Here is a 14627-nt window from a genome sequence, read left to right as displayed (position 1 = left end):
GGGATTGTTTTTGTTGTATAGTGCAAAAGGTTTTAACTTGAACCAAATGCGCTCAATAAATAAACAACATTTTAAAAAAACACAATTGGAAAGAAACGCTCCCCTTCCGTATCGACGACGGAGTCTGTCGCTTTTTCCACACCCAGCATGGCCACTGAACGAAGTGAAGTCATAGAGTACTACTGTAGCGGAGGTTTCGCGTTCACGCTACTCTAAGTCTTTTTTTTGTTTCCATGAACCCTTGTCTCAAACCCGCAGTGCAGTCTGACAGGCAGCTGAGTGGGCAGCTAAGCGCGGTTGCGGTCTGTGACGTCTTGCAAGTGTGTGCGCTATAAGCAGTTTCGGGGGCATCGCGTGCGCACCTCAGTTTTTGCGGGGCCGAGTGGACAGTAACGTGCCTCCAGAGCCGCCCATCGTCTCCTACAGACACAGAGAGACGTCGCCGTAAGTGCTTGTCGCGCGGGCAGACCGCGCCGCCTCGTAGGTGGCTTGACGAGGCCTGTTGGACATCCTCTAAAGAGAATGTCATGGGCGTCGAGATCCAGGAGATGGCTGGGTGGGGTGCCCAATGTGTTAGTACACACGCCGTGTAACTGCAATATCTCTTTAGTATTTGTTCTACCGCACCTAACTTCAAGCACCCCCACTACTTACCTGTTTACTCCAGCACCTACATCACTCAGTAATTCCACTTCGTACTGCTCGTTCTTCCGCCTTCACTTAATTTCTCGCCTAACGTTTAAAAACCGTATTCTACCATATGTTTCATTGACACCTCTGGATTCCCTACCAATCCCTCGCCCCCTTGCCTCCAAATCATCATACATAAGTCACCTCTTCGCCCGTTCGCCTTGGCACCTACACTTTTTTTTTCTTCTTTTAAATGTTTACCTTTTGTAAGGGTCCTCATTTGCCTTCAAGTTGCATTTGTTCTGAAGCTTGACCTATGACGTATTCCACCCACTGTTCCATACTTTCAAGTTCTGTAGCACTATACACTTCATGTTTATTGTACCCCACGTCAATAGTAATCTATTTTAACGACCTCCTAATAGGTTTGAAAACCTGGTCCTCCCCTTACCATTGATATTTTTTTAAATGCCAACTATCTTTCAAACTTCTATTTGCAAGTGATGGATATAAATGTTGCTCTCTCAGAGGTCCCGACTGTATAAATGGATGGGGTGTGGTGGGGCCCAAATTACTTTGACGATGTGTCCCATGCCAACTGTTATATCAGCATAGATGCACGGGTGCAGCGGATACGAGGGGTACCGTACCACTTAATGTGGTTTCATTGCCCGCCCTGGTTTTTCCTTGCCGCTTCGCCGGATGTTCCGATTATACTCAGTAGGCGTTGAGCAAGATGCTGTTGTAAACAAACAGGACGCTTTATTTTTAGCATGAAACTAGTACTGTAATGCTGTTTATTGGGCCAAGGTAGAGGCAACGCCTTCTTTCAGTTTTATTTGAATGCCTCACCAGATGTTAATGCGGAGTTACTACAGGGTGGCGTTGAAGTCACACCCGAAGTCTGTTTTGCGCAGTGTCGGAAGTTGGCACGAAAGCAGCTCACTGCAACCCTTCCCCTGCAGCAATACCATGCGTGGTGACTAAGCATTTGTCACTATGCCAACCGGTCAAAGCTGTGTTTGCTATATCAAACAATGGCTTCGTTTGATTGATATTCTTTATCTGACATGCTCCACAATATTATTTTGGCAGCCCTATGGTTTGTGTTTGGCATATTGCATGGATACCATCGTGTCCGTGGGAGTTAATGAAACTGCTGGTGCCCCTGGTAACAGTTGATGTGGGAACCCGACGCACACGGTTCTAGCAATGTAAGAGCAACAGTACTGCTGGTTACTCCACTGGCTGGTTGCAGAACAATGCAGGGTTATACATTTATTAGAGGGTGAAGTCGAACCGTAAATGTCTATCTTAAATCTGTTAATCCGAAGTAATTTTCAGTTTAGCGAGCGACCGTAACTGTATGTACTGTTTTCACGACCTTTAAGTTTCCATGTCTTAACTTGCAAAGTGTGTTTATGTATAAAGCTGTATGTTGTCTGGCTATACAATTCCACAGTTGAACCCACTGCTAACAAATTTTGTACGGAATCCTCATTTGTCTGTGGCAAGCTTGTAGAATGCAAAAAAATCACTCCTTGTAGATATTCTCATTTACTGATGCTCATCCCGATTCACTACAGTAGGTTTTAGGAGGCAACATTTACAAAAGTGTCTGAAACAAAATGTTCGATGTGTTGGTTATTCCTTAGAATTTTATTACTGTTATACAGTTCACAAGAGTTTAAAGCACTTTTAAAGGGAATTAAAAAAAATATATATCTCGAGCCACTCCAAATATGGGAAATGGCAAGTTTACAGTTTACTTAAGTTCATTAACGAGGTAGGAGACTGGGCAGGGATTGAAGGGCTTGACTTTGTGCAAGATCGCAAGCTGGTAGGTACCATGTTGTTTAGGTCTTTTCCATGATGTATTTTGAATAAGTGCAGTTGATGGTAAAGCTGAGATTTTTGCACTCAGTTTAGGTGTCAGTCTGAGCTTCATGTCGGTAAACCAGTTCTTGACGTGGGCATGCCTGGTGGGGTTTCCTAGGCTAATGTGTTTTGTGTAGGTTGAGTTTCAGGTAGGCACTTGATGATCAGGATTTGATGTGGGATAACAGTGCCAGTCCATGAATGAAATGTATCTTTTGGTAAAGCCCGGGTCATCTTTGTATTGGTTTCTCTTGATTTATCTTTGCAAGCACCCACCCACTTCTCTGCCAGAAATTGTTGATCTATTTGAGGTAAAGTTGACCACTGAATATCTGCCCATTGAAGCTCTTGACTTGAGCATGTTTAGGAATTCACTTCATGGTCAGCGTGATCAAAAGCAGCAAAGGACAAGCAAGTAGGGTTCCCCTCTCTAGGATGTTTAGTGTCATAGATGACCTGGGTGGTGGCATCTCTGCTACATTCTAGGCAGAAACCAGATTGGTAGCTTTTCAGAAGGTTGTAAATGATCCTTCCTGCACCCAAATGGTGGTCTTCACATTTCTGAGCAAGGATAGGTTCATGATTGAACAGTAGTTGGCAAGTAATCGGTGTAGAGTGTGTTTATTCAGCAGGAGGTGGGGTATTTGACATGCTTTCAGTGCCTGGTTAAGGTGCTTTGTAAGTGATGCGTTTCACTATGGAGGAGTGAGAGGATGTCTTTTGTAGCTGCTGGGTTTGAGTGTTGACGTAATTAGATATGTTGTGACCTGGCATGGTTGGATTGTCTGAAGTGTTTGCAATGGTCAGTGTTGCCTTATCTATCTTTTCTGTGAAGAAGTTGTTGATGGCTTGGTTTGTCTATGGATTTGGGTATTGTAGTGGGTTGATGCTGTGCTTCGCAGCTTGGGAGATTGCTCTGTTCTTGTTGGATGCTTCAATCATGATGGTTGTGCAGTGATGAGTCTCCTACTTACGGAAAAAGGATTCTGTGCATGGTGAGATCCCATTGGGATTTTCTCTAGAACATAACTGTCTAGGGGTGGCACACCTGCTGAAAATGTGTTTTGTAAGGCTTCTGAGTCTAGTTCCATTGGTGCATTGACAGTGTTCCCGCCCCCTGTCTTAAGTTTAAGATTAGAGATTCGACAAGACACCAGCTCCTTGACCTCGGGCATCAGCGAGTAGGCAGGAGCTACCTCTGGGAAATAGAAGTGATTACTCTGTGCACTGCAAATCTAACTTTCACATTAAATGCAGTTTCACTTTGTTGCCCATTTTTGTTTCTTTTTTTAGTATGAACCATTATATTGTCCTAATTCTTTATTTGTATTCCCAACATTCAAAGTTAATGCCACACAATGCATGTATGTATGGCACTGGTTGGCTGGAGGAGGCAAAAGTAGTCATGTGAATTGTAGAAGCAGGAGCTGAAAAACTCCCAGCTATTCCAAACCCTGTATGGATGTTGGTGGTCTCGTGGAGTATTTGAGTGTGCCAATTGTGAGTTCTTTGAAGGGTTGGATGTGGATAGGTTGTTCCCTTCCAGTGCATTCTTGAAGGAATGGCGCGGATGGAGGTAGACTTTCCCTGAGGACAGGCTCTTTAGGTATGTCAATTTGGGATACCAGTGATTCCCTCTAACTCACCAGTTGTTGCACAGTCCTGTCAGGAGGTGGTGTAGGGTAGTCCTCGAGTACAGTTCACACTACTTAGGAATACCAGAATAAATGCTCATGCTATATTGGCATAACAATATCATCTTTATATGGAAAAGCAAGCAACATCGTTACACTTGCAAGTTAAATTTTTAAAATAAACCGTAGTAAAATAAGTACGTTCCTTAAACGAGAAAAGGCAGTAAACGCATACCCTGTCCACGCCACAAACATTGAAGAGAACCGAGGCCTCTTATGTGCATTTTGGGGCAGTATTTGGGGGTGGGAGGAAAGTCACCTTTTCAGTTTTCAAAGCAGATGGTCCGGAGTTTAAGCAACAGAAGACTCTTGGTGAGGGAAGAGGGGCTCGGGGTAAACTAAGAAAGGACTCAACCAGCAGCAGTCAGGAGAGCAATAACACTATGTATGAAAATGTCCTGCAGCAGGCGGTTTGCATTTCAAGAAGCACACTGCACGTCTGGTGACCACCTTGGGTTCCAACAATGACACAAATTGCAAGGGGTACCGCAAGACCCATGGGAATAGTAGTTTTGTTCTTTTGTGTGGTAAGAGGAACAGAAAGGCAAAGACTTAGTCTGTGGTAGTCAGTGATACAGGTTTATGCTGTCATCTAGTACAGGATGCGGCTTCTGAGCATGGGGGTGGTATGTTTGAAGAACAATACTGATCAAAAGCTTGTGAAGTCACACCAGAGTAGCCACCATGAAAAGACTGGGTGGAGAGTTGAGGTTTCAGGATCGACTGTAGCACAGGCCCCCTTGAAGCTTTCCAGGTGGTGGAGATGGAAGCAGGGTGCATGCTTGCTGTGATGGAATAACATAGGTTATAAAGCTCTTCTTTGTTCGCCCATCAGCTTTCTGCTGCTCGACCAGCCAGAATACTTATTTCAGGGCATTCGTGAGCGTTAGGTGTAGTTTGGCCTTGCTCGTGCAGCATTTTTCTCCTGGATACACCTCTACGCAACGGACACATGAGTGCGCCACCACACAGCAGACTTCAGCGACGGGGACCCCTACAAAAATGGCCACGGCCATCGACCGCAGACTGAAGCAGTGTGCCTCCTCAGCACCTGGGTGCAACAACGTCCTTGATAGGCCTCCCATCCACCCAATAATAAAGGAGCCCCACCACTGGCAGGCAGCTGGCAACTAGCGAAGGCCAAGAGCAAAGACCAGCTTCACTCTCGGCAGCTCTCTGCGGCTCCCGCGACACCAAACCATATCTTCAGGCCGCGTTCCCCAGCAAAAAGAATTTACCTCTACAGGTAAGCCCTTGGCTCTGCATAATGCCCTCTGCAACTGCATCCTAGCAAACGGCCCACCTCTAGACACCTTTACTAGCCTGTGTGCCTCCACGTACTGCCCACACCCCTCTGCGTGCCTTATTGACCAGAGCGCACAAGAACGCCTGCCACATCTCGACGTCGACCTGGTCGTACCAAACTCAATCTGTCGCCAATGCCACCTGACACTCCCTCAGATTTATACTGGTCGAGCGGACACAACAAGCTCTCTCCCCACACAGTGCATGTGCGCAGGCGCTGCCTATTATGGTTGCCACCACCCAATTCCACCTCCATTCCTGTGCCCCTGACCACCTTCCTCCCACTCCTCCTTGACCACCTATCCTGCACCCAAAGCTCCTAACCAGCTACTCCCGCCAGATGGACTTGCCAGCCCCTACCACATTTCTCCCAGCCCTAGTCACTACCAAAACATGACTGCCCACCTCCCACACTGCCAAATACACCACATCCCCACACACATGCTCTGCCTGCGGCGTCATGTATGCACAGCGGTTCGGCCCCAGCATCACAGCCCTCACACACTGCCTCGCACCCCATACACCAAGTGCACCTCATCCCCCCAGCTCACACTTGAAGCGGTCAGTCGCTGCTCGACCCAGCAGTTCGACTGATCACCCATCTGATCCACCACCTTGCAGCCAAACCCTATGTCACCCTCCCCAATCGACCTAGTCGCCACTATCGCACACCGAGCATCACCACCCAGAACGCCTTCCTGCTACTCGGGACCACACACCGGTGGCCCCACATTCACTCCACCATCAATGTCCGCAATGTCTACCTGAAATTAAGAACCATCACATGCCGCATCAACTGCCCCCAGCCACCCCACCTCGCATTGACCCTGTCAGACCCTCTTATCCATCCCACCCGCCATGCGAAACTGCTAAACACACTAACCCCCTCAACACTCGCTCCGTCACAGCTCACCCCCACAAAATCCTTGACCTCATCATATCCAACCACCTTGATATCCTCGCCCTCACTGAGACCTGGCTATCCCCTTCCTTGCGGCTTAACCTATCCATTGACTGGTACGCCATTGTCCAGGCAAGACAGAAATGGTGGCAGGGTCGCCCTTATCTACATGGACTCCCTCTCACTACATGTCCCAACAGTGAACTCCTATCAGTTTAACTTGGATGCTCACAAAACAATACCATTGCCATTCACCTTGTATATCGCCCTCCCGGCCCTATAGCTACCTTTTGAGGATGCTATTCACCATCTCATTACTACAAACCTCAAACCCACCACCCAAACCTTTATTCTAGGTGACCTCAACCTAGGATATAAAGATGCCAATGACGCAGATGTCTCTGCCATTGCCTCTGCATTCACTGCTTCTGGGTCGTTCAAACCATCTCAGGCCCCACGCACTCACATGGCCACACCAATGTAACATCAGTCACCTCCAGCCTGCCTTTCCCATGGTCAGACCACTTACCATCCCAGCCATCTGCAAACCTCACAAACCCAGCCCTGACGGTAGCACCACCCTCAGCAAACCTGCCCAGCCCTGACGGTAGCACCACCTTGGCTTGTAGTTCTCGTAACTTTACGACCTCACCCCCTCCTCAACTTCGCTCTGCCAGACACACAGGACCACTCGATCCTTGCCGACCACTACAACACATTGATATTGATCTCCAACACTGTTAACACGCTTGCACCCCTTAAAACCATGAAATTTAAAAACCCCAGACACCAAGTCCTTGTTAACCCCAGAATAACGTGGCTCAAAAATTCCAGCCCTGGTAACAAGCATCCTATCCTCAGATTCACAGAAGTACAAACTACTGATCCTCACTACCAAAGCCCCCACAACGAGACTCCAACGCAGCCTCCAGATCACAGGAACTCTTCACCACCCCCTTTTTGCCCCACCTGACTCTGTCACCAAAGACAACACATGGTGCAACAAGGTCCAAGACACCTTCACAGGAAAATCCAACTTCTCCAAGCTAAAATCCGCAGAAGGCAAGCCACACTGCCACACACCACACACCAGACCTTGTGAGGGTTAATATTCCACCTTTTACCTTCCAACCCATCACTGCCCTTTCCAATATCCCTGCATGACACAAACGCTCTAGATGCAAGGGTGATGCACTCTCGGCCTCCTTGGTGAAAGATTGCGTGGAGCTCTTACCCCTGCTCAAAGCCTCAATCAACTCCTCCAAATCCTGTTCCGTCCCTCTCACTGAAAGAATCCTGGTTCTCACCACTCCCTTGACCCTGCCATCCACACCAGCCAACAGAGGCGTTGCTAGGGACCCTGAGGGGGCTATAGCCCCAGGTCTTTTGGTTGAAGTTTTGGATAGAAACTCAGGGTCTACAACCAAAATGCAAGCCTGTCCCGACATTAGGGTAGCCCCTGATCTTTTTCTGACCTAGCAACACCCCTGCCAGCTACCGCCCCATTTCTCCTCAAGATCATGGACAGAGTAGCCTAACTACAAATCCAAGCTTGCATCTAACTCCACCACATTCTAGAAACCCGCCAGTCTGGCTTCTACCCCAACATGCAACAGAAACAGACCTCAGAAACCAACTGGACACGGCCATGGATAAGGGATCCCTATCCTTGCTCCTCGACCTTTCTGCAGCTTTCGACCTCGTAGATCAGTCTCCTATGCCAAGTGCTCACCTCAGCTGCCCACTTCTCCTCTGACGCCACCCAAATGGATCACATCTTTCCTTGTTAACAGAACCTCTAGTATTCGCAGGCGAGGTCAGTGCCACAACAACCTAATGCGGGTTGCCCCAAGTCTCGTGCGTCTCGCTTACCCTGTACAATGTCTACACTAAGCTTCTCTGACCGTCTCGATGCCTTGTGTAGCTAGTATATCAACTACGCTGACGGTACCCAAATCCTTATTCCCCTGTCTGGCAATCACGCAATACGCTTAAAATCAACCAAATTTATGGGTGTAGCCATATCTGGATGGCTGAACACAGCCTCTCTAAATGAGCAAACAGAACTCTTGCTCGTCAGATCCCCTGCCTATCTGAAGAGTTTCTCTGGTGTACAGGTCCTTTTTCATTGATGGCCACAAGATCCTCGTTGCATTCTAAGTCCAGACCCTGGGCCTACCTTGACTCAACCCTATCCATGTCAACCACATTGCCTTCACTGCAAGCTATGCTACAAAACATCAACACCAGTAGACCATGTCTCACCACCACCAACCGCCTGGAAGTTGCATGAGCCCTGATCTGCTCAAAACAAGACTACTGCAACTCCCTGCTCAGTGCCTCCTCTGGGGTGGGTGGGGGGGACACTTTTTTTTTTAAAACTCCAAACCACCCAGAACAATGCTCTCGGAGCCACCTTAGACATTTGATTGAAGGGACCTTATCACAGCAGCTAGATCTGCCCATTGGCTCCCATTAAAGACAGAATTGCCTTCAATATCTTGTCCCTCACCCACCGCTGTCTTGCTAACGACGCGCTCGGTTACCTGGGGACTACCTAAAAAGACATGCCACATGCCTCTCCAAGACCTATCAGAGCAGCCTACAGCCACCGCCTCATCACGCCCAGGTACAAACTAATAAAAGCATGGGGCGCAAGCTTCTGTCCAGGCACCTTGCTTGTGATTTGATTTATTTGTAAACACTCCTCACGAAATTGATCGTACCTGGGCGCAGATGTCTCACGGTAACACAATCCACATTCTATGAGAATATCGGTTCTGAAATTATGACTAAACATCAGTGTTCCAATTATCAAAATAGGTCTTCAAAACCTTTTGGGATGCATTCAGTTTTATGTTCTCGAATGGCTCTTGGAAGGCTGTTCCAAGTTTTGGAACAAGCTGCTGTTGCACCTGAGATCGAAACCATTGTACAACATGTTCAGAAGGCACATCAAAACAATGCGGTACAACTGACCACCTTCCCCTTTCCCTGCCCCCCCGCTGACTTTTGTACACCCTTCTACAACTAGTGCCTAGATGCCCATAGGCTTTGCACGCTGAAACAAATGTGTAAATAAAGTGTGGAGTTCGGCAGTCCCATGTGTCCGGGCAGGCAGACAATTGCCTCCCAATCCTGGATCTGGATATGAGACTGGGTCCTGGAGCTGTGATCCAGTTGTTCCCACTGGATCAGCAGGAAGGAGCGCCACAGTCCGAGTCTTCTAGAGTGGCAAAGGTTTGCTTCTGGATTTGGTGCATCATTCAAGGATGCTGGATCAAGCAGCACACTTTTCAGGAATGCAGGTACTGAGTTGCAGCACTATACAGAGTGGCTAAGGGCATCTGCTTACATCCCCTCTCAGGATGCACTGAGTGAACACCTCATTCAATTGCACACACAATTTCCTTCCACGGTCTTCAGCCAGTGGTGGACCATCCATCCAAATAAACCCATGTATTCTGGAAGGATCCAGCAAAGGAATTCATCCATACTAGACCTCTACAGCCACCAGTGCGGGGTTAGTCATTCAGTGGTCCTAGATGGCACTTCACACGCGCGCACACACAGGGTCAGGGGATAGTTATATAAACATTTTTTTTAATTCTTTTTTTTTCCCCCCTCCCCTCAGGTGTTCAGGCAACCTCAACTTTGGTGAATGCAGGGGGTTCAGATCGAATCGGTCAGCTAACATGGCTTTCACCCTGTGATAGACTAAAGCCACCGCCAGCCTAGCCAAGCCATATGAGTAATAGAAGGGCTACCTTCTCTGTGAAACTGGGAATACACCTGTCTTAGGCGTCATAAGGACTCTTAAGGCAGAAAACGCAGAGCCACACTACTGATATATGTTGTATTGAATTTTGCTAGTTGGATAACCAGTGTCAAAACCCAGACAAGCCAGCAGAAATTACACAGGTGGTGCGGGGGGGGGGGTTATCTCGTGAGGTAAAAAGTAGGGTTTCTACTCCACTTTGTTGTGGAGCAGGATGGCTATGCCTGATTAGTCTGTCCCTCACAAAGTGTGGGGAGGGTGACTGTAATTTTAAAAAAATATCATTTTTAGGATGACCACACCAAACGTTAATACACACCTGTTGACATTCCTAGTATGCAGACATTTTTCAGCTCTTCCCATTAAAGCTACTTGCATCCCATTGTGCCATTAGTCGCCAGTGCGTATTGTGGAGGATAAAGCCAGGGACATACCACCACATGCCTTTTTATTGTCCATATCTGGTTGAGGTTGATGTTGCGAGCAAATGGTTTGGTTGTTCACCCTGGGGGAAGGTGAATAGACTACCAGAAAACAGGTATTCTATCAGTATGAAACGTGTTTGATTGTGTTGTATTGATGTTTGTTTATAAGCATTCTAGTAGCGTATTTTTTGTTTTAAAACCAACTCGGCTGGAATTTAATTGCCACTGTTCATGGTCTACTGAATATCTCAAACGACCCTCTTGGACCGGTAGATGTTTTTGTGTGTGTGGGAGGTATAGGCGATTGTTGTGACTTGCACTTATGTAATTCTTGCACTTATGTAATTCCTTTGATTTAGGACACACAAAGCTCTACAGATAAGGGGTTTATGGGCCACTTTTAATCCCTAAAAATAAAAATGGTGAGTAAAAATACTCCCAGTAGAGAATGGACACATAGGAGCTTGTTCCCCCGCTTTCTCCCAGACCGATCCATTGATGTGTTTGGACCAGTAGTATCGCATGAAGAAACTACTAGAATTATGGAAAAGGTCCAATTTATCTTTAACTCTGCATGAATAACTTGGTGCAAAAAAAGTGTTTCTCTCAAATGCTTTGCAAGCAGTTGTTACATATTTGTGTTTATTTTTTTCTAAATAAAATATTCCAATTGGGAACTGAGTCACGTTTTTACTTACATAAAAATCAATAGGAAGCAAAACACTCCCACTTCAAAATCCTATATGGAACACTGCAATCTGCATAGGCATTTTCTGATATTTACAGGGGATAATCGTTTTTTTGGGGTAAAACTAAGCCAATTGCTTTCTGAATTAGTAGAGTTGTAACTTAACGACCCAGAGCACTGCACCTTTGCTATCATTCATATAAAAAACCTCCTATGAAGAGAAACGAGGACTTTATGGCTTAACAATTGTTTTGTTATTTGTAGATGCCATGTATTAAACTACAAAGTTCTGATGGGGAAATATTTGAAGTCGATGTTGAAATTGCAAAGCAGTCTGTAACAATCAAAACCATGTTGGAAGGTAAGGATTGTTTTTTTTTTTTTAATCAAAAACTTTATTTGATTTTAAACATGCATTAACATCGCAATTAACACTTTGCCTTACAGGGAGGCAAAGGAAACGTAAGAGGGAAAACAACCAAGGGAAAGGAAATGGAAATGGGGCCACAGCTCCTCAGACCAAGTCTTTAGCGAGGGAACACATGAAACAAAATGTATATCGGGCCCGGTGCCACCCAGCCCATCCAATACACGTGTCGTCACGTGGGGGTTTCAATTGTCGTCCTTCCATCTCTGCCATATTTTGCTCGCTTTTTGTGGGCATCCCCTCGCCGCGTACACCCTGCGTTCCATTATTGCACAAATGTCCACGTCCATGACCCATTGGTCGTTACTTGGCATGCTCTCCGATCCCCATAGCTGCGCAATGTTCCTTCTGAGTACCGCTGTAGCGGTTGACTGGAGCAGTTTTTCATATCGGGACAGATCACATTCGTCAGAAATCCCCCGCCCCACCATCAATAGGAGCTGTTTAGGTCCCCTATGTATCGGTTTACATAAGACTCTGGACAGTTTATCGCAGCATTTCCACCATACCTGCTGTATCTTGTCGCATTCCCATAGGATATGGAAGAATGTTCCTTCCTCGCGTTTGCAGCGTAGACATCTCGGGTATGAGGCTTTACCCCATCGGTAGAGTGCCACCCTTGGATAATATATGCGTTGCAGGATCTTCAGTTGGACCAGACGGAGTTTCTACAAGATGGTTGCTTCCCGGGGCTACATCAGCGCCTCGTTCCAGTCTTCCGATTGTATTGGTCCCACGTCCTGTTCCCATTTGGCTTTCAGGCTGGTCAGTTCAGGCGTGGCCAAGAATTTTGTTTTATCTGGTCCTGGACTATGTTGCACTCTAGCGGGGTGCACTCCGGTATGTCTCTAATGATCTGTCGGTGGGTATGCAGTGCATGTTTCAATTGAATGTAATGATACATCTCGGCAACTGGGAGGGCGAACTCTGTGTGCAATGTTTCAAACAGGGCCAGTTTCTCCCACATCACATCTCCGACTCTGGTGATTCCAAGCTGGGTCCATGTGGGCCATTTGGGCAGCTTCTGTATTTCGGGGAGAAGGCTGTTGTTCCACAGGGGTTGGGCCAGTGTTTTGCTTCCCACCCCACATGTCGATGTGCTTCCGTCCAGATTCGCCCGATATGTGTTTCCATAACAGGAGCTAATGTACGACCCAGGCTGCAGTACAGGAGTTCCATGGGTGTTATGCCGTTGGTGTTGATCCTCCTGATGTGTGGTAGGTTCCTATCCCCATGAAGTATATCGTTCACCACTGCCATCTGGCCAGCCCAGTAATAAGTTTGCAGCCTGGGCATCCCTATCCCGCCCTCCCAGATAGACCTCTGGAGTGTGGAGAGAGCTATCCGTGGGTGGCCCCCGCACCAAAGTAATTTCCAAAGGATGGAATCAATTTTGAGAAATACATGATGTGGGACGTGCAGCGGTGCGTTTTGCAGGATGTACAGAAATTTGGGGTGGGCGATCATTTTGAATGGGGTTAGTGGCAGAGAGATCCAGTGGTGAGTGTCCTCTGCGAATCTTGTCACAATGGGGTGGAGTTTCAATGCTGCATAGTCTGGTGCTTTGTAATTATTACACCGAGGTATTTGAATTGTTCTGTCACAATTTGGTAGGGGCAGTCTGCGGGGACTGTGGCTGTTATGCTGCCTAAGGGAAACAAAGTGGAAAAAGCCAGTTGATGCGTAGACCACTGAAGGCTCTGTATCTCTTCAGCATTTGTGTGACCCTGTGGCAGGAGTTACTTGGATCTTTCCAGTAGATGAGTAGGTAATCTGCGTAGACAAACTCTGTCCTCCCATGTTTCTGACCAGCGGAATCCCTCCCATAGTGGTGTGTTCCGTAGGAGAATAGCCAAGGGTTCAATACCAATTGCAAAGATCATGGCTGATAGTGGGCAGCCCTGCCTTGTGCCTCTGCCCAGTCTGAAGGGGTCCGATTGCCAGCCATTGACCTTGGTTCTGGCAGTAGGGCAGTTGTATAGTAGTTGCACCGAGCTCATGAAGTTTGCACCGATGCCCATGCGCCTCATTATGTCCCAGATAGCCTCCCATTGGACCGAGTCGAAGGCCTTTTCAAAGTCTATTGCTAATAAGGCCAGTGGGCCTTGTATACTGTCAGCTCTTTCCAGGGCTGAATGCAGTCTATAAAGGTTCATGCATGTCGATCTCTGGGGCATGAAGCCGCATTGGTCAGGGTGGACCAGGGAGGGGATAACTGCAATCTGTCCGCCAGTATCTTTGCTAGTATTTTGGTTTCGCTGTTTATAAGTGAAATAGGTCTGTATGAGCTGCAGCTTTCAGGGGGTTTGTCCGGTTTGGGTAATACTATTGTGGCTTTTCTTAAGTCTGGTGATAGGGTGCTCTGTGTCTTCGCATATTGGTACGTTTGCAGTAGGTGTGGGGCAATTTGTTGGTTCCCACCTTATGCCACAGCTTGATCGGGAAGCCATTCGGACCTGGGGCTTTGCCAGCTTGGAGGCCAGACATGGCGGTCACCACCTCCTCCTCCTCTGTGATGTCTCTCTAGCAACTCTTGTGCTGCGTTCAAGTGGGGAGATTAATTTCCTCTATAATTGCAGTGTTTGCACAGGTGATTGGGGGGGGCGGCCTTGTAAAAGTTCAGCGTAGTAGGCTGCAAAGCCCTGTGCTATGTCTCGATCTGATATTAGAGGGTTTGTGCCCTCCGTCGTTAGCTGTCGGACATGGCCACATCCCTGCGCTCCAGCCATGCCAGCGTCTTGTCGGCTTTGTCGCCCGTTTCATATATTCGTGCCCGCATTGCCATGTGTGTGTCTGGCGTTATCTAGTGCTATGTTTTGCAGTTGTTTTTGTGCTAGGAGTAGGGCTCGGTTCGTACCAGGCGTGTCTTGGGTTGTGTGCTTCTTCTGCCCGCTTTACCTG

General features: G+C 47.4%; 1 protein-coding gene across 1 annotated transcript in view; it reads left to right on the top strand.

The window, feature by feature from the left end:
- Positions 1-204: 204 nt before the first annotated feature.
- Positions 205-14627, top strand: part of SKP1 (S-phase kinase associated protein 1) — a 193258-nt gene continuing 178835 nt past the window's right edge. The window contains exons 1-2 of the mRNA XM_069652552.1: positions 205-444; positions 11564-11660. Of these exons, the coding sequence (XP_069508653.1) occupies positions 11564-11660 (97 nt within the window). The 5' untranslated portion in view covers positions 205-444. The remainder of the gene's footprint in view (positions 445-11563; positions 11661-14627) is intronic.

The sequence above is a fragment of the Ambystoma mexicanum genome, chromosome 3p (assembly GCF_040938575.1).
Source record: "Ambystoma mexicanum isolate Mex_15411 chromosome 3p, UKY_AmexF1_1, whole genome shotgun sequence".
Classification (NCBI taxonomy): domain Eukaryota; kingdom Metazoa; phylum Chordata; class Amphibia; order Caudata; family Ambystomatidae; genus Ambystoma; species Ambystoma mexicanum.
Note: the sequence above shows the minus strand (reverse complement) of the source record. Positions and strands in the feature narration are given on the sequence as shown.